The sequence below is a fragment of the Salarias fasciatus genome, unplaced genomic scaffold (genome assembly GCF_902148845.1).
Source record: "Salarias fasciatus unplaced genomic scaffold, fSalaFa1.1, whole genome shotgun sequence".
Lineage (NCBI taxonomy): Eukaryota > Metazoa > Chordata > Actinopteri > Blenniiformes > Blenniidae > Salarias > Salarias fasciatus.
Genome location: NW_021941388.1, coordinates 82147 through 102348, shown reverse-complemented (window position 1 = coordinate 102348; position 20202 = coordinate 82147). Strand labels below are relative to the sequence as shown.

The window sequence follows — 20202 nt, the reverse complement described above, 5'->3', positions numbered from 1 at the left end:
AAGCTCAGGCTAACGGTTTTACCAGAAACAATTAACACAGTGAAAATCTCCCCCATAAACACTGCCTGATTGCAGGAAGCTGCAGACTCATCAGATGGGTGGGTCTGCTTTACTGAACTGCCCAGAAGGTCATTATGAACCTGATTTTTTTTTTCTTTTTTGGCTTATTGTTTTAAGAGTTTAAAAAAAAAGAAACTTTCACATACACCAGTAAAAACAAAGGCAGAGCTAAACAGTACACCAAGGTAAAGTCTCACAGCCACAAGTGATTTTGAAAAAAGAAATCACTTATTTTGTTCGGAATAAAACGTAAAAGCCTTGAAGGAGCCGACACGGACACAAAAGGAAACTCAGAGGCACTTCATGGATAATTTCAATCTTCAGTCAGTTTGTTTCTTGTTTCCCCTCCAGGGCATACTGTTAAATACAGAACAAAAAAACTTTCATAGAAGATTTATTTCTTCATTAAACTCTGACATAAAATACAGTGCAAGCAGTTTCCCCGTGCTCATGTTTTTGCAGCCGACATGAATAAATACATTGATAGCAGTCTTGTGGGAGTACAGCTTATGGAATTGTGATATGTTCTGGACGACCTGATGAGCTTCTCGGACTGATCACCTTCACTTATCGAGCTCCTGAATCAGCGTTTTTAACAGTGGGGTTCTTCCTACCTGCTGTAAAAGTCCATCGATGGTTATGCAACTTAATCTAATGGACATGATGTGGTGAAACAAAGAGATAATGAGGTAAATGTCATTGACTTTATGACTAATAATGCAATGGGTTTATTAGAATTTTTTTTTTATGGGGGTCCTTTTAGAGCTGCAGAAAAATTTGGTCCCAGTCACTTTATTAGACTATAAAAGGCCCGAGATCCCACTGCTGGAGCGAAGCATTAAATACATCACATACACAATGGAACAAAAGTTTAAACTTGCAGCCTTCCAAGTACCAAAAAGCGACATTTCATCTCAACTAACTTTACAGGCTCAAAACAGTGAATGTATTTTGTTTAAAAGATCTGAAAGAGTAGAATATCTGCGTGTGTGAGAGAAATGCATTTTTACTTCTTTCCCAATTTGAAAGTTATCTAAAAAAAACTCTCAAAGAATTCATTTGCAATCACTTAGTGCAGTGGTAAACAACTTCATATTCTTTGAAGAGTCTAAAATTGTCTTAAAATGCTACAGTGAGGCCGACCGCTGGCAGACACATCCTCTCCCACAAACGTACAGAAGCAATGAGCAGGCAATTTCTGAGACCTGCTCTCATTCTCTTTGTCATGTGCAAATCTAATTATAACAGTCCCCGTGATCTTTGGGATGCAGTCAGATAAAAAAAAAAAAAGATTCAGACCTTTGAAAGCTGGACCAACAAAGCTACGGTTAGCTAAAAGGTGAGAAAGTTTGTCTCTGGGGGACAGGAAATGCTGAAGCTTTTCATATTTGGGATTCTCCGGTGAGTTGTCCACTCCGAGAGCCCTGAAGAAACACAAACCATCAGAAAAAAGGAAATGTTAGGCTAAAACTGCAATACAGAGCTTTGAAAATGTTATATTCTAAATTAAATCAAATCAGATTTTCATTTTTTTTTTATTATTATTATTTTCCAATCTGTTTATGTGACAGTCATTGCTACAAACACTACCTGAAACATTAAATGAAGTGAAGTGAACCAGAAAACAATCTTTCATTGCTGAACTGAAAGAATAAGTTATTAGAGTTTGGCGTTCTAAATAAAACTCAGCTTGGCTTTGGCTTGAGTTTTCACAGCAAATAAAATATTGATATTTGTAAAGAGCATTGTGCTTCAGCGCTTTCTTCTTTCCCTTCTCTCAGATTTACCTGCTGACCCTGAAGGGCAGAATCCTTACTGGAGAACCACTAGAATAAAGCACACAATTGCAGATGAGCTTGGTAAAATAACTCCATCTTGTCGGACTGGATCCTCATCAACACTCAAAATTGTGGAATTCTTCACTATATTCGACTGTGTTGTGTGCTGTGGCGAAGCCAGAGCGGGGGCAAGGGGGCGGTCGCCCCAGGGCCCATCACGTCATAGGGCCCCGTTTCATGTGATGTGTTCACATTTACTCGTAAACAAATTATTATAATAAAATGTGCAGTGTGCGCAAGAAGGTATACGCATATGATTGTGGGCTCCAATTTGCCAATTCTTACATTACGACTGTCCATGAATGCATCAGAGCTGTAAGCCAGCGCTGATTGGCTGTGCGACATGAACGAGTTTTTTCTTTGCACTTGATCTGAACTCTTTGGAGGGAAGTTAAACAGTATGCTAAACACTATGCTAGCTGCTAGCGGTACTACCCAAAACCTAACATCGGAGCCACTGGTGAGTCAGTGAAACCTTCAAAAATATTATCTTTATCAGAATGCTGTGGTCTTAAACACCTGGATATTTGAATGTGCCTTGTGTTGCTTTCAACTATGAGAGACCGCAGAGTCTATTTTTTTTTCTAATATAGTGAATTCCAGAAGATATAGCTGTGTCTATATCTGTCTGAATAGATTGTGTAATTTTAGACCTGCTGTGTTCATTTTATATTCAAGCTGTATCAAAGATGGTACAGATTTAGCCAGTGAGTTTTTAATCTGACTTTTCAGCACCATGGACAGCGGACGCTCTGAGAGTGACACCGGTCACCTGTCACCTGTTGTGTGTATCTGTGTGTGTGTGTGTGTGCGTGCGTATGTGTATTTGTTCTTCAGAACAAGTTTGTGAACTGGTTTGTGACTTTATTCTGCTTCCTGAGGCATATAGGTTTGCTTGGCTCAATAAAAGTGAGCATTAGTGTGTTGTTTGATGGTAGCATGAGGGATTGTTTGAATGGTAAAATTACTATCATAAGGGCCCGTGGAGAATGCTCCGCCCCCTCTGTACTGAGACCCACGCTCCGCCTCTGGTTGTGTGTATTTCCGCACGTTAAATAACAGTGAGTGATATATCAGTCTTTGCTTACTCGTGACTGAGAGCTGGAGGGGTTGGTGCTGCTGAAGTCTGAGTATCTCTTCTTCTCTGGTGTGCAGATGCACGAGAGGAAATGGGCGTACTCGTCTCTCACCTGCAGAGGGCAGCAAAACATCAGAAACAACCAAGCACGGCATTTTCCCTTTTCTTCTAACTTTAGCCACAATTTTCCCGCTCTCTTGTATATTTCCCTGTTTGTTTCTGTCTGTTAGAGTCATGCCTGATGCTCACCCTGAGCTTCAGACTCACGCAGAGCCTCTGAGTCTTACCTGTTTGGACAGCAGGCAGTGCATGATGAAAACCAGCGCCCCCTGCAGGCTGTTGAGGATGGTGAAAATATATGGAACCACTATGGCGTCCTTCTGAAACAAGAAGGCCCCGAAAACCCACATCAGACCCAGGATGCACATCTGGGCCACTGCTGTCACTGTGAAAGCTCTGCAGAGGGGAAAAACAGAGGAGGAGATACGACAGTCAGTAAAAGATAACGAATGTTCAAACCCAGACGTGCATGATTCAGCGCCCACTGTCTGGAAACCCCCCCAAAGAAGAAAACACTGGGGGAGTTGGCAAAGCAGCGAAAGAGAATTTAATCTCCCTTTTTTTCAAACAAAAACATGCTGAAGGAAAAAGGCCAAAGGCAGCAGATAAATATACAAGATTAACTCCAGGGCTGTACATTGATTTCAGGCAGTGTTTACTGTCGGTGCCCTTTTGAAAATTTAATTTCCATTGATGTTTCCTTTATGTTTCTCTGTACAATTAAATCAAGTTTTCATCGGTTCTGCAGAAACTGTGGATTGCCTTTACAAAACGCACCATTCAGATATGAAATGTGGACATCTTTCCTCTCACTGAACTCTACCAAAGTCTTTATTTTTTTCCAAGGAAAAACCCTTTTGCTTGCAGAGCTTTTACCACAAGAAGCTCAAGTTCTGCTCTTCCCTGACTAACTTAAACATCCCTGACTGATGAATTGCAAGAAGAGACACTTTGTTTTTTTCATTTGAGATCAGATATGTTTTGCAGCTGCAGATTTTTTGCAAAAGAGTGCAAAGAAAGAATTAGCATATTGTGGAGGAGCGGGTTCAGGGGGATGCACCCAGGGGGTTGTTCATCAGAGCACGGGGTCAGCGCTATGTAAACATTCCCAACATTTTTCCCCCTTCAAGCTCTCACATTCTTTCCATCAGAAAGCAGCTTTTGGATCCAGATACATTTGATCATTGAGCTGGTTTGTGCAGTGGAGACGTCGTCACTCCATGCATTACTGAAAGCCTCACATGTGGCACACTCTCATATAAACACAGACTCACCTGATTTTGTGCAGCTTGGAGAGATCCGGGTTTAGGCTGGTGAACTTCTGGGCGAGCTTCCAGACAGTGACGATGAAGAAGACGACATTGAGGAGGATGATGATGCACACCGGTCCAAAGAAGCTCCAGATGAGGCCGTCTTGCAATGACAGCCAGCAGCTACGTTCGGAAGAAAGAAAACACATGTTTATATGAGGGTGTTCCCCACGTCATTGAGATAGATAACTGAAACAGTATGTAACGCACTGATGTCATTGGTATCATGCTGGAGAGTGTGTAGACACTCCTGCACAAAATTTCACTCTTTTCTGCCTTATATCAGTTAATTTTCAAGATTTATTCCAATTTCACCTCCTCCTTCTCATACTTACTACAGCTCGGTGCCGTATCCCTTCGGTCTGATGCTGGCCGACAGAATGACGACGATCAGAGGTATCCCATAGCCGGTCACATAAAGGTAGAGGGGCCGGATGGTGGCGTTGAACACCAGGACCACCATCCGGTACAGCTGCACCCCCTCTAACAGCATCCAGGTGAACATGCCCAAAAAGAAGAAGTGAAGCAGCCCTGCCACCAGCCTGCAGCCACCCTGGAATGGAACACAACATGTGGAGGTAACACATGAAGAAGAGGTCAACACTGCTAACTTTATACATTTATATGTTAAAGGGATACTTCAACATTTTGGCAAATTGGCCCATTTAGCACAATTCCTTAGTCATTTCGAACAGCATACTTACTTTTTTTGTGAGGGCGAGCTGTTGTTTATTCAGAGGTGAGTCGGGGAAGGTTTTCGGGACGGACACAATGGAGGTGAACGGTATTTTTGTTCCCCCTTGTCAAACTCATCAAATACACAATCCAACAACCCCAAAACACTTCGGTGGACACGTTATAATCCACACATTCACTACACTGTGAAATATTAATGCAAAATTACCAGATTGAGTTGTTTATGCAAAGATTGCTAAGATGGAACTACTTACTAAACATGGCGTCTGGGCGTAGTGATTTCAAAAGAATAAGTAGTTCCCAGTATTTGCTTCAGTGTCATACAATATTATTTGTTGGTGTTCCACAGCGTAGTGAATGTGCGGATTATAACGTGTCCACCAAAGTGTTTTGGGGTTGTTAGATTGTGTATTTGATGAGTTTGATGAGGGGAAGCAAAAATACCATACTTCCATTGTGTCTGTCCCGAAAACCTTCCCCGACTCACTTCTGAATAAACAGCAGCTCGCCCTCACAAAAAAAGTAAGTATGCTGTTCGAAATGACTAAGGAGTTGTGCTAAATGGGCCAATTTGCCAAAATGTTGAAGTATCCCTTTAATGTTCGCTAAGCCAGATGAGAGCTGAGTCCATTTATGCATTGAATTGAGCTCAGATCATATGGGTGGGCCTCATTTTGTCTCAGGCAGGCCTCCAGCCTTCACTGGAATGGTGTTGCACTGGGTTTTCTCTTGGTAACCTGGATTCGTCTCATCAGTTCACAAACATGCGTTTGGAATTAATTGGTGCCTCCAAATTGCCTGAAGGCCAGTTTGTGAAGTCAGTCTGTCTGTATTTGTGTGTGATGAACTGCTGACCAGTCCAGTGTGTATCCTGCCTTCGGGATCAGCTCCAGCATCCAACAATCCAAAACTGGATCAAATAGTTTAGTAGATGGACGGAGGGACGTCCGTTAATATGTTCTGTTCTTACGTTGTCATCCTTTCTAAGGATTTGAGTCAAAATGTTCAGTCCTGCAGTGAGGCTCATTTTGCTTCAAATGCCGCGATGAATAAAATCACAATAAAAAAAAAAAAGAAAAACTTACTCAGCAAGCGTTTTCCTTCAACTGAGTCAGAGTACTTTGTAATTTGGGTTAATTTTAGACTGTTCTTCATAAACCTACTTCCCTAATGTGAATGCGGTGTGGTTCTGTTCCACTATAATCAGTGTCAGGAGTGCTATCTGTGCAAATGTACATGTTTTCTTTCTCTGCTTTTTTTGCCTCAGGAAAAACCACAAGGCTGCAGGAATGCCCCAAATTTAACATGAAGAGAGCCTTTCTAAGTTAATAACTAACCTCTGTTTGTAGTAAGCTTACAGGAAAATCAGAGTCATCTGCAGTGATTACATGGTCTGGCCACCGTTCCTTACTGACTGGACATGTAAGCAACTAACCAAAACACGTCATGAGTTCCGGCTGCCTGTGGCATTGGTGCTGTTTGTAAATGTGGATGTTTTAAAACGATCAGTAAAACTTTTATGAGGCAATTTATTGCATCTTTGGGGTCCTCTTTAAAACGGACAGTGTTAAAATGAAATTTCACATTTCTCTGTTGAAATGAAAAAAAAAGCTCACAAAGTTGTGAACAACTTCTGCTTTTTATTCTACCAATGCAACAACTACAACTACTTCTGTTCATGTGTGGTTGTTCAACCTTTTTATTGAAAACAAAATAGTAAATCACAGTATGTACTTTCAAACATGCACCTTCTAGGTCTACTAAGTCATATTTTGCATTTATTTTATATAAATACCACATTGGAGCAGGAGAGCAGAACTAAATGACACGTCTGACTTTTTAGTCGTTTAATGGGTTCTAGATTACACCGCACTGAAGGGAATGAGTTTGAAACCAGTAACGTATAGAAATAGAAATATCCTTAAAAAGACAAACCTCAAAACTCATGTTTTATTGAACAGTTAACTGCAATCCTTTAATCACTCTCCTATTAGCTATCCTGTCTGATATTGGTGGTAAATATGTTTTTAACCTCACCTCAGGTTTAGTTTGTGAAATGCCGACCAGGAAGATGAGGTCGGCCATGAAGAGGCAGATGCAGAGGTGCAGGTGGATGGTGGTGCGGGTCCCCTGAATGGAGCGGCAGAACTTGAAGGTCAGGATGCAAACGATGAGGCACAGCAGGGAGAGGGTCAGGCCGATCTTCGTCACCAGCTGGAGCCCAAAGTTTGGCTGGGTAGAGGAAGAGGAATGAAATCCTGACATGAGCAATGGAAAGTAAGGAAACTACTGCTTCTTTTCCAGATCAGCTTGTGTTGAAGATTAAGTTTCATAAGAGGCAGCTCACACCATATGTTCACAACATAATCACTCAGACAGAGTTATTGGAACATTAAACGGTTAAACAGAGAGGAAATGCCCCAAACTTTTCACACAATCATGTGGTTTGATTCACTTTCATGCTCCATTTTTGAAAACACCAACAAGCCGCAGCAAGGTCATGCACTTACAACAGCCGCTCCTTTGGGGCTTTTATGCCCCAAATAAACACTGACTAGAAAATTTTAAAAAGTACAAGGGAGAAGAGAATCCGGCTCATCGATTGTTCAAAATCAAGAACAGAAATTCATCCTGTTAAGCCCATTCATGGTACCCATATATTTACACATATATTTACACACATATATATATATATATATATATATATATATATATATATATATATATATATGTATATGTATATGTATATGTATATGTGTATATATATATATATATATATATATATATATATATATATATATATATATATATGCATGGGTAGCCACAAGAAACCACTGAATAAAATCAGTGACCATGTATCAATCAGTCTTTAAGTTTTCCTTCTGGAGACATTCTGCATGAGGAACAGTGGAGGACGGAGTGCTTCAATACACCATGTTTATATCTCTACCAGGGTTTTTAAAATATAGCTTACCTCCATGGGATAAAGGGCCATGAGCACAGCGAAGCTGCTCAGGTGTTTGCACAGACAGGAAGTGTGCGTGGCATTGGAAATGTCCTCATGGCAGCCATCTGTGGCCCAGAATCCTCCCTCGTTCCAGTACGCACAGATGTAGCTCACCTCAACCGACTCGTTGATTTCCTGAGACTGACACCAAAGATAACACATCAACAGCCGCCTGCATGTTTTGTCTTCACGAAACGAGCGGGATGAAGCTCTACCTCCAGATGTCTGAGGGTGATGTTGACAGGTCGGCTCAGAGACTGGGTGGAGGGGTTGGAGACGACAATGGACACAACTCTGGAGGAGACTTGAAAGGAGGGGTCCACGCCATCTTTTTCATAACCTTTAAGGCTCTTGAAGAAGCCGTTCAGTGAGGAGTGAAGGTTCTTGTAGCTCACCAGGGCAGCCAGAGCAAAACCTGCACCAGACCCGCAGCATATCATCAGACGACTGATGAAACAAGAAAAGACGGCCTGAAAAAGAGACGAGACGAGGAACTGTACCGGGATAGGCTCCCGTCCCGGCTGCTGTTGACCAGTCGGTGTCCAGACGAGCGTGCTCACCGGCCAGAACGAGAGGTCCAGTGGGTGGTGATTCTCCCCTCTGAACGGCAATCTCTGCATCTTTTCAAGCAAGCAAAACATTTTATCACATGATTCCAGGAAGGCAAAACCTTCATCATCATCATCATCATCATCACCATCACCCACGGCAGGGACCCCTGTGATCTCCTACCTGTCTCTGTGGTTGCTAACTTGGTCCGGTTGTCTTTGAGCAGAGGACCGATGAATCGAACGGAGTTCTCCACCGTACTGAGCAGCCCACTCACGTCTTCTCCGATGTTCACTGTTCCAAAGCTTCCAGGTTCAAGGATCTTTTCAGTCGCTGTGAAAAGTTTCTGCACAAGATGCACAACACAGATAGGGATTGAGAACCTCCGTGTGTGTGTGTGTGTGTGTGTCTATGAGTATGTGTTTACGCTATTTTTCTTTTTTTTTTTTTTTTTTCCCCCTGACCTCCAATTGCGCCTCTCCATCAACCTTCCCTTCAGCGGGAAGGCTCGGATTAGACAGAGCCAAACAGCTGTTTCTCATCATGGACAAAATGTCTGCCAGGCCGGCAAAAGTCTGGGGAAGAGAGAAGGAGACACAAAGCGAGAGACGGAGAATAATGAGACTATTCAGCTTCCTCTAGAATGAAGTTCATTGATACAAAACCCTACGGGGACCATAGGATGGTCTGGTCAATAGACACAATGAGCTGAGGTGTTCTTTAGCAGGATACTTGGCCTGAGGTCTGCCCTCAAAGTGCCTGACTAGGAACAACTTTGAGTAAAAATACATTACAAAGGCTCACTATACTTATTTTTTGTGTTTGTGACTCACCTTAGCAGAGCTGCTGTCGGCACTGAAACGGTCACAGTCCACCTCTGGATGAGAAAAAAGCAAAACCTGAAGTTATGATACCATCACGTCACTTGACTCTGATTAGTGTTGAAAACGAAAGTGTGATAAGATCATCACAACTTATCAATGCTGAATAGACACTCTCTAATCAGGCATTATTTAACAATGACATGATGACACGTAATGAAGCTAGTAGCAGTAAAAACTCTCGTCCATAATGAAGCAAACGATATACAGGGAAGTTCCAAGGTTTTAGCTCATCTGAAGATGCCAAAATTGGATTTGCATAAGTCAAACAAAAATAAGATATGAATAAAAATAAAGCCAATCTGGAAAACTGCTCATTAATTTCATTTTGAGAGATTTTGATTTTCTTGTATTTGGCTTCACTGTAAAGTTTTATCGAATCAGATCGTAGTGATAAAAATGTTACAAACATAAAAATTACTGTAATTTACAGACTACAGGTCATAACTGCACGTAAAGCACAAATGTCAGAAAAGGGAAATAAAACACAAAAAGCCACACTGGTGTGTAAGATGCATTTAAATGAATCATCTGTGTTTGTGCCTCAGCTTTGACCATCGTGTTTTTATCACACTATTAGATCTTCTTTGTTTCCTCCATGACTTGCAGCTGCTTTGATCCAGCCCTGACACGTTTCACTCACACCCTGAACTCTTTCTGCTGCTCTGTTTCTCTTCACTGTTGCATATTTTATGATTTTGAGTTTGAATTCTGCTGCGCAGCTTCTTCTCTGTGGTGACATTTCAATCAAATACAGCGAAGAGGAGGTTTTCGGGTCATACTGTAGCAGTATTCTGTTGTCATTCAGTGCCATCTAGTGTTTGTGGATGGTGTGTATTTGTTTATATTAATATGTAAATCTTTAATACACATGACCAGCCACAAGTGGAGAAAAATATACTTTATACATTGGGTGCGTGGGAAGAATTTGATTGTAATGTCACAATTATGTAACAACTGTGTATTTTGCTAATGATGTCTATGATTGTTGAAGCTACAAGAAGGGAAAAAAAAACATTCTTCCATTCCTGTCTGAAACTATCAGTAATGTAATACATCAATGGACCCGCTGCTGCAGCCTTACTTGGTCTGTTGTACCAGTTAGTTGCTCTGAACAAGGCAGCGTGAGCCAAGCCCTGTTAGACTTTTACAACAGAGATTAGTGGCATTATTTATTGCGAGTGCCTTCTGCCAGAGTCATCGCTGCGCTATGTTTTAGCATCCATCATGACGGTCTTGGTGAATCTGAATAAACATTATGAGAGGGTTTCTCTGATTCGAAGTGTTTATACATGCCTGGCATCGCTATGTGTCAGCAGAGGTTGGTTTTCCTGAGTTTAAATCAAGAGCAGACAGCATGTGGAAAACAGGACGCTGATGAATCCCTATGAGGTGATAAGCAGCACAGAGTGGAGGCACTTCGGTTAACTTTAATTTCCTCCTCATGGCTGCAGCGTACTGACAGCGTGAGCTCTCGCCTCAAGAATTTAACTTGTTTTATGCAGCTTCTGTTGTTCGGCGATGTCTCCTCTAATGCTTTCAGGGAGTTGAGCTGGGTCGCACACAGCGGCACAAAGAGAAATCGCGTTTTAAAAAACAGAAGTTGACAAAGGCGTTTATTTCCTTCTCTCTTTTTCGCAAGACTTGACACTTTCTGTGAATGTGTGAATTATTCAGTCAGCTTCACAAAGGTGTGTCAACGCCTTTTGACACACTTGCAACATACAGTACAAAAACTGAAGTGGGCCGGAGCAGTAAATAAGAGTATCATAATCCAGAAATGACCACACTGCAGTTAATGTCAGAGTTTCTCTCTTGGGTTTGAGTGGACCCTCTGGTGGGCCACTTCTGGCCCACGGGCCTTATGTTTGACACTCCTGGTCTCACAGAAAGCAGGTTCAGTCTGAAGAGGACCTCACCTTTGCACTGTCCATTTGAAATGCTGACGTATCCAAGGTTGCAGGTGCAGTCGTAGCCCCCGATCCGGTTCGTACAGTGAGCCCAGCTGCCACAGATATTCCGATTTACTCGACACTCGTTGATGTCTGTCAGAAACACAAGAGGAAAATGGATCAGTGCCATTGTTTGTGTACACACACACACGCACACGCACACAGTCTTACCTTGGCACTGTCCGTCCGACGCAGTGAAGTTGAAGCCCCCTCTTTCATTTATGAACCCGGTGATGCACTGACAATAGTAGCTGCCATATGTGTTGAAGCACCGCGAGTGATTCCCACACAGACTGGGGTTCTCTTCACACTCATTTGTGTCTGTAGATTCAAACCCAAAAAGTTCACCATGCAGTCAGAACAAGTGGCCACTAATTGTGGTGTGTCCAGCAGTTTTAATCAATTAATTTGATCTAATTTTTTGAGTAGCACTCGGCAATAACTTCATCCAAGAATTCAGGAAAGTAACTTAGTTCCATATCAGTGTGACACAGTTCCAGAAAATGTTGCATTACGTCAGATAGAAAACAATGCTTTGTAATACTAGAATATTTAGATGTAGAAAACATATTTATGAAGAAAAATAAACAGTTTAAACTGTTAAATCTGCAGACAGCAGCAGATAAGTCTTGTAAAGAACAGCTAATGATACATTTACGCTGCTACAGCTTTTAATGTTAGTGTCACTGAAACGTCAGGAAGACTGGCTTCGTATGGAATTAATGGGTTTAGTTATGAATCGCTCTTCATCAGAGACAGAGCTCTTCTGTCAGAAACAATGCTAAAGCTAACACTCAGGATGTAAAGACAGGTGGAGACAGCAGCTCTGCAGCTCTACGACCATTTTCAGGTATTACTGATCATTGCTTCTGTTTCATCCAAGTTCGTTTTGCTGATAGTTAAAACTATTAATTGAGTTTTTGGTCATTTTTATGCTCTTCAATTGATTTTGTTTGATGCAAATGGGAAATAAGAATTTGTGTTCACACTTCTTGAAATATAATTTTATCACAAACTCTGGATGTTAAGTGTTTAAGTTTGTTTAAGTTTTCCAAATGGTAAATTAACTTCAATTCTAAACAATCATTGTTTCTCTCTTTTCTTTCTTTGTCCACTTCTCCTCTGTTATGGACCTCTGCCGCCGGCTTTCTTCAGCTGATTGTTATTAATGTGGTGATCTTAGAATTTAAGCCTTTTTTCAACTCTTGTTTTTATTGCAATTTGTTCTGGATGTTATCTAGAAATACCTAAAAAGGAAACAATACAGATGAATATTATGAGAGGAAGAAACCTTGTACTGTTCCTGGTTAGCTCTGGTACATCGTGTGTCATTAAGTTTGTGTGATTTATAACCGAGAGCCGCTGCCGGTGACCATCAGCGCACAGAAAGGAGAAAATGAAGGATTTACCAACACATTTTTTTCCTTCTTTAGACAAGCCAATGCCACAGTTGCCTTGGCATTTTCCCAGCAAACACGCTAATCCTGTGGAGACAGAGAGAAAGTTGTTGTAATGTTACAATCAATCTTACAACGTTTGTAATATCAACATTTCCACGGTAAAGCAAAGCAAACACTCTCATTCTCTTCTAAACTTTCCTGAGCTGATTAGAGACTAATGGGGCGCTCATGGATTTTTTAGCCTCCAGCTGTTATTGAAAGGAAGTTTGAACAAACCGTGAAAGCCTTGATGTGTGATATATGGCCGTAAAACACCTCTAAATCACCAATTCAAACAGCTCGCTTCACTTTCCCAGTGCATGACTGATGCCGTCTGAAGCCGCCGGACTGCCATACAGTATATATCACTGACCTGCTGAAACTCGAGCCGGCTTTGTAGAGATATTGATTCAGCACCATAATAATTTTTGGAGCAGCAGCATTGGTGAGATTTAGTTCCCTCACTAATATGCACGAGGAGAGCTATTTCTCAAAATGTCAATAATTTACTCCTCAGGGCTCCAGACCGGGTGCAATTTGCAGGGAATCGTGGGAGTTTTTTCATTTAAGGCTGAAGTATCCCCTCTTTTTCTCCATAATTTTTATCACTCGAGGATAAAATCTTTTAACCCTTCAGAGTGATTCACGCTACTTTGCCAGATGAAGCCCGTAAATAACTACACTTTAAAATTTTAGTGAAGATTTAAACTGCCACAGGTAAGAGTGATTGTCCAAATTACCCCAGAACTAAACTTCAAGGCTGAACTTTCTAATGTATTTGACGATAAAATGATATTTCTAACATCAGCAGGGAATTAATTTCATTTGCCGGCTGTTTCAAACCAGAGTGTGAAACTCATTCTGGATAAGTATGCATGTACATACAAATTTATTCTCAATCTTTTTATCACACTTCTAGTTTTGTGTCCTTTCTTTGCCTTTACTTTTCTGCCTTATGTGTTTCCACAGCAGCACTTTTCAAGTGAAAATGCAAAATTTTTTATTGCGTTTTGGTTGTCCGTTTACACGACAACAGTGCTCGGAGCCACTGAAGACACAACTTTTTGAAAACGCTCCACCTCGGTCTCTGCAGCGTCATGACTCCCAGTCCACACTCTCCTGGAATTTGGTAGTTTTACAGCTGAGAGTCACCATAACGGCAGTCGTCTTTTCATATGACTGTCCGTGTGTCCTCTGTTGTTGAAAGTTTGGAGCGCATTGCTCTCTCTGCCCGTGCACGGTGTCGTCACAAGAACAATCACCACCATCCACTAGTGGCCTGGCATCTTTTCCAGCATTTCTGCTGTTTCCGTGTTTTTAAATTGCGTAAACGGGCCCAAAGTTTCTTGTGACTGATGTTATATTTCCTTTATAGTTTTCTTGTTTCCTGTCTGAATTGTTTGGTTTGATTCTCCTGGTTTTGTCATGTTTTTGTGTTGACGTCTCGGGTGGAGTTTGTGTTTGTTTGCATTACATGTACGAGGTGTGTTTAAATGCGCTCTTTATCTGCTCTCTTGTGACTTGTGACTCGGCCCTTCCTCGTTACGATTTAAGTGTTTCCACCTGTGTCTTGTCAAGCCCTTCCTCCGGGTTTGTATATAAGCGCTTTCAGTCCGTCTGTGTCTTTGTTGCTCGGTCAACATTGTTTCCATGTGTCTGTCCTACTTTTTCAACCTGCTTCGTCACCATAACAATAGATCCCCTGAGTTTGTCCTGTGTTTCCTTTTTGTCATTTCAAGGCAGGTTACACAGTGCAGACCACCAATCCATCACACAATCACACACATAGATTCACCTGTTCACTATTTCTTTACCTGGAGCACAGGTAGAACATGCAATCTCGACACAGAATGTTCAGGAGGTCTGCAACATACAGCTCAAGAGAACAAGCAATATTTTCACACCATATTTTCTTCCAAAATGTCAATTTTTTTTCTTTGGCTAAAAAGTGCAACAGATTGCCAAAACAGCCAAAATATCAAAAAGATTCTAAATGGAGCTAATAACAAAAACAAGGAAATTGGCTAAAATCATCGGAAATGTCAAAAATGAAATTGCTGAAACCCGTAAAAATGCTTTCAAAGGACCATTTATGATGATAAACACCATTAGAATTATTTAAATAAAAAGGCAGCTGCAATAGAATAGCTACAGTTTAAAACTTTTGGTACAAAACACAGAAAATGTCCATGTATGGCAGCTTTACATCAGCTTCGCTAATATCATTTTGGTAACACTTTATTTGAACACATGACACATTATAAGTACATTTATAAAGCATTATAATGCCATTATAACACGTAACATGTGTAGCTATAGCTATAAATGCCAGGACCTAACCCTAACCCTATGCTGTGTGGTGAGTTATAACGCATTGTGATCATTTATGAGCGTTTATAACTACTTATAATTTGTTATACCGGGTGCTTAAAGTAAAGTGTTACCTTCATTTTAAATGTGTTTAAATGTGTTTTGCGGCTCCAAATAAATTTTATTTTGTAAAAAGTGATAAAAATGACTCTTTTGGTCATGAATGTTGCAAACATCTGCCCAGCTAAAAAGACTTTTTTCACTCTATCAAGTCCAGATTTTTCAGTTTTAATAAACATTCACCCCTTTCAAGTGTTTTTCTTCTTCTTCATGATTTTCCCCCCAGAAGCTATGAGAGCTAAATCCATTCATAACATCCCCTCTTCTGCTTTCTTCTCAAATCCCAAGCTGATCTTCCAGTAGGAAATTGCCTCTTTCCATCAGTAATGCCATGCAAACGTCTTTTGCTTCTGGTCATTCTAGACAGCCGTGCTTTTAGTTCTTCTTTTAAAAGTCACTCTCATTTTTTTCTGCACTTTTTATTAATCTCACCCCTTGAGAATTCATATTCTCGAACTGTAAATCAAAGAAACGTCACTGTTTTTTGCGTCAGAGCATGATAGATTTCAATGATGATTCCAGTAATCCTGCTAAAATAACCAAAAGTCTTTCCCAAATCCTCCCACGTCACACTTCAGTCCTCCGTTTCTCCCCATATTCAGCATATCATACTGAACATGGAGCAACTAATGTGGATCAGACTGTCAGATCAAATGACTTTCCCATCTGCCTTATCTCTGCTTGCTTCTGAGCAAATGTTTACAATAAATGCACAAATAATGTGATTTAGTTTAGTCATTCCCGTTAATCCCCGAAGTGACTCCATGTCCCGTTACGCAGCACCGCAGACACATGTCAGTCACATTTTTCAGACCGATGAATCACCGATAAGGCTGAAAACAGAACCCAAACACATGGCGTTTAATATTCCCACATCCGCCTCCTCCCCCGTCACAATGAGGCCTCTGTTGTTGTGTGACGAGAGCGCCGTTCTCACAGCAGCTCCTCAGGAAATCCAGACAGAGCCCGACAGAAAGCGGCGAGTGTGAGAAACCGTGGGCCCGGCTCCAATTATGTGATGAAATAACTGTGGACAGACACAAGGCCTGAGCATATTCAGAGAGTAACTGTATGCTCGGCTCACGGCTGACGGAGCCGCGCGCCTCCCACACTGCTCTCACTGTTGCGGTGCTCGGACGGCTTTTGGAAACCGCTGCAGAGGTCTTTGTCTTTGTCTCTCTCTTCCTGTTGCATTGCTGACAGCGAACGCTGTCAGTGCTTCTCCTTTTGCTTCCTTCTTGCAAACATTTGGGGTGTGTTCCACCTTGACGCCAATTTTTTCAATGAGTTCTGTGCTTCGTCGTTTTTGCTCACCGGGTTGGAGTTTCTTGTGTTCAGGTTCTGACCCGCGGGCCTTATCTTTGACATCACTGTTCAACAACCTATAGGTAAATGCAGTGTATATGCTTAATTCTCACCAGTATTTTTCACTCAGAGAACCAGAGAAACTCTGATGGGCTCTAGAGTCTCCAGTCTGCCTCAGATGTGGGACTTTGGGATAAAATCCATGCAAAGGGAGAACATGCAAACCCCACACAGAAAGCTCCTCCAACAGCCCAACTTGGACTCAGACCGACTTAGTTTGAGGATAAAGTGTAGTAAAATATGTCACTTTGGTCATTTTTGCACTTTAAAAATGTCTTGTTTAAGATGTATTGATTGGTGTTTGTTTCCTCTGAGTACAGAGTTTTGAAAACAGGATTAGGTCTTTAACACCCCAGGAAAACTCCACCTGTCTTAATGAGTGTGTCATAAAAGGCCACTCATTTGAAGGGAAAGTGAGCCTCTACGCAGAAACCATAAAGCCAACAGAGTAAGAACATGTCTAATATTGTGCTGAGTTTCTTTTTCTCCTCACACGCCACTTCCTGCGGAGCGCTGTCTGTTTCTTCATCGTTCTATTAAACCGTCTCTAACTTCTGCAGAAGAAAATGTTGAAAATGTTCTGCCTTCACAGCCCAGTGGAGCAAAGACCCGAGCGCCTGTTGTCTGTTTTCTTCCCATCGGACAACACTTTCTGAAGCACTGAAGAAGAATCTCGTGCTCCTGACGGTGTGTTTACTCACTGTTGATTCAGTGCAGAGCTATTTTTGACGTTTGGTGACAGATAGTTGATTATTAACTCTGAAGCTTTTTCCATCTGGACTCTGTTATGTAACAAGCCACAGTCGATTCTTACTCTGATTAATGAAAAGCTTTTTTTTTTGTCATCTCTTCAGAGGATTTAGAGCTCAAGTGTAATATGGTGGATAAATGTGCCATGCTGCAAACATGTCACATCAATATGCCTGAAACTGATGGTGTTTTTTTTTGTTTTTTTTACATCTTCACACTTCATGTGAGAAAAGAAGCATCTTGTTCGACTTAAATTTTCTCACCTGATGTTTTTTTTTTTTTTCCAAGAATAATTCATCCTGTTTAGGGAGTTAGGACAAATTCAATATTTCAATTATACCCAGCTTCTAAGACGAACTGACGTGAGAAACTCAGCAGAGGAGGCTTCAGATCACTGATTGCATTGTGCCGACCGAGGAGAGCAGCACAGTGGCGTCATTGTAAAGAGCGTTAGATCAGTTGTTTTTTAACCTTTCTGTGTGTAGTTTGCATGTTCTTCCTGTGTGTGTGAGAGTTTCCTGCAGATGTGTGTTAATGTCAGGTGTAAAGAGCCTCTGCAGGCTGCTGCTGGCTCACTGGGGTCAGTGTGAGGTTGTCTGTCTGAATGACGGACCGGCAGCCCGTCCGGGGTCGATGCCGCCCACGCTCAGCCCACAGCCTTCAGCTGGATGAGGCACTGGAGAAGATACATGAACTGTCGTGTCTTGGCGCTTTTCAGTGAAAACAGTGGATTTCTGGGAGATTTGCGGTGGAAAAAAGTTTGGTGAGAGCTGCACTGAACCTTTAGGCCACAAAACTGAAAACCGATCAAATATTTGGATTTCTTTTCCCACTTTTTGAGTTTTTTTCACTACGAGTAGTCTTAATAATCACAAGAGGTGGAACAGTGAGTGGAAATGTATACGCAACTGTAGCTACTGCGACGTTGCTTCATCAAGTACTGTGACAAAGTGCTCTTCTTAGAATTTCCCTCTGGGGAATTTTCTGTTCTCTACAGTTTTAGTTACTTTCACTTGCATCTGATTGCAGCATCAATAGCAGGCATTCAACTGATTTTATGTCAGTGTTAAATCACATTTCCTTGATAAACACTAAAGTATATAAAAATAACACAATGACAATTTGTTTTTGTAAAGAAATTTAGAGATAAATCAGGAATATTCTGTTGAAATAATAAGATTATTGAAAACAAAGATACTCATGAAAAGGTCTCAACACTAATTGAAATATTGGAGAACTCATAGTTTTGATTTTTAAACCAATAAAGAACATGACATTATAAGGTAAAACACAAAAGTAATAAAGTATGGGCAAAAATGCAGTACAAAATAATTTAAAGAGTGCAAGTAAAGGAGGATAGTATTTACCGCAATGTGAGTGTGTGCCCTATAATGCACCCTGATGCCCTTTGAAGCTGAAATGTCATTGTTTCCATGCTCACTGTGAACTGTAGCAACACCAGCATCACCGCAGTCGTGTGCCACCTTTGCCCTGGCGAGGTTTCATTTAATGGAGGCTAAAAGACTTCCTGCTGTGACTCACTGAGGCATCTGCATGATGCTACCATTCATTCAGTGCTCCCGGGTTTTTTTTCTTTTTCTTTCTGTATTTCATTTTCCCTCCGAAAGGCTCACACTGGCCCAACCGGTGGTGACAGAGGTTTTTATTACACAGCAGCCTGACCTCCATCCACAACCACAGCGTCAGGTCAGCGCTCAGGATGGGACCGATGTTCCTCATATGGACAAGCGAAAACAACCAAATCCACAACATATGGCTTTCTACATGTTTTACTCTTTAAAAGGACACTACTGTTGCAAAAGGACGTACGAAAACTTTTTGTCTCTATGGATTTTGAATTTTCACCAAAAGTAAGACTGTGTCACAAAAAGAGGATGTACACTGGAACATTTCTAAACTTCCCTGTGCTTCTTTTTCTATTTCTGTGTCTTCACACACCCTCACACACTCGCACACATCATGCTCTCATTGATAGACTCACCAAGAATAAGCAGCTCCTTCCCAAACCACATTTCAGAAGTCACCAGTGGCCCCACACAGAGGACTCCACAGCCACAAAATAACAGCAGATATGTCCAGAAATGGGGAAAAAGTAAGTCCTCAGGAAAGTTCAGGAGAGAAAATTTCAGCTGTGTAAAACGACGGTTTTAAAAAAATCCAGAATGAACCTGAGTGAAAAGAACAATAAACATTCAAAAAAGATCTGTCACTCTTAGTGGAGGATATTTATATGTGTGGCAGGAAAAATAACAGCAGTCCAGCCTGACCAGCTTTCTTCCTCTCTCAGATTTAGACTCTCTGTCTCAGCAAGCCTGCACTCCCAGCAATACTCCTCCCCTCCCTCCCTCCCTCCCTCTCTCTCTCTCTCTCTCTCTCTCTCTCTCACTTATCTTTTTTGTGGCCTTGCCTCCCTCCCGCCACCATTTCTTACTCCTTTCTTTCACTCCATGGCTTTCTGTGTGAACACAGTTCTCCCACTGGCACCATATCACATTGCTCACACACACACACACACACACACACTCACACACTCTCACACACACACACCCTCTGTCTGCACCAGCTTTCACATTTCTCTCTACGCTTCAGTGGCCTCTATTTCAGGAGCTATTCACAACACCCTCATGAGAGTAAGAACAGGAGAGGAGGGGGGGTACAGGGGCTGAAGGGGGTCCGATGACTAACGCTACATCCAAACAGCTGCTGCCGTACTTCAGTTTTGCCAGTAAGTAATTTTATATCCGTTTTCATTCTCCCCTTACTCCC

General features: G+C 41.5%; 1 protein-coding gene across 3 annotated transcripts; it reads right to left on the bottom strand.

Moving 5' to 3' along the window:
• Positions 1-120: 120 nt before the first annotated feature.
• On the bottom strand, positions 121-19734 carry adgre5b.1 (adhesion G protein-coupled receptor E5b, duplicate 1). 3 transcript variants are annotated; one of them, XM_030087539.1, is made up of 16 exons: positions 19418-19734; positions 12841-12915; positions 11603-11752; positions 11399-11524; positions 9432-9475; positions 9063-9173; positions 8782-8944; positions 8550-8669; positions 8265-8464; positions 8017-8190; positions 7080-7274; positions 4682-4899; positions 4311-4469; positions 3264-3432; positions 2987-3088; positions 121-1484 (listed from the first exon to the last, which is right to left on the bottom strand). In XM_030087539.1, exons 1-16 carry the CDS (start codon positions 19446-19448, stop codon positions 1443-1445), a joined length of 2079 nt encoding a protein of 692 aa, XP_029943399.1. In that variant the 5' UTR covers positions 19449-19734; the 3' UTR covers positions 121-1442. The 3 variants fall into 3 exon arrangements, with proteins under 3 accessions (XP_029943399.1, XP_029943400.1, XP_029943401.1); XM_030087540.1 differs by having other exon boundaries at positions 8017-8184; XM_030087541.1 differs by lacking the exon at positions 19418-19734 and having other exon boundaries at positions 12845-12864.
• Between the last annotated feature and the right edge of the window lie 468 nt (positions 19735-20202).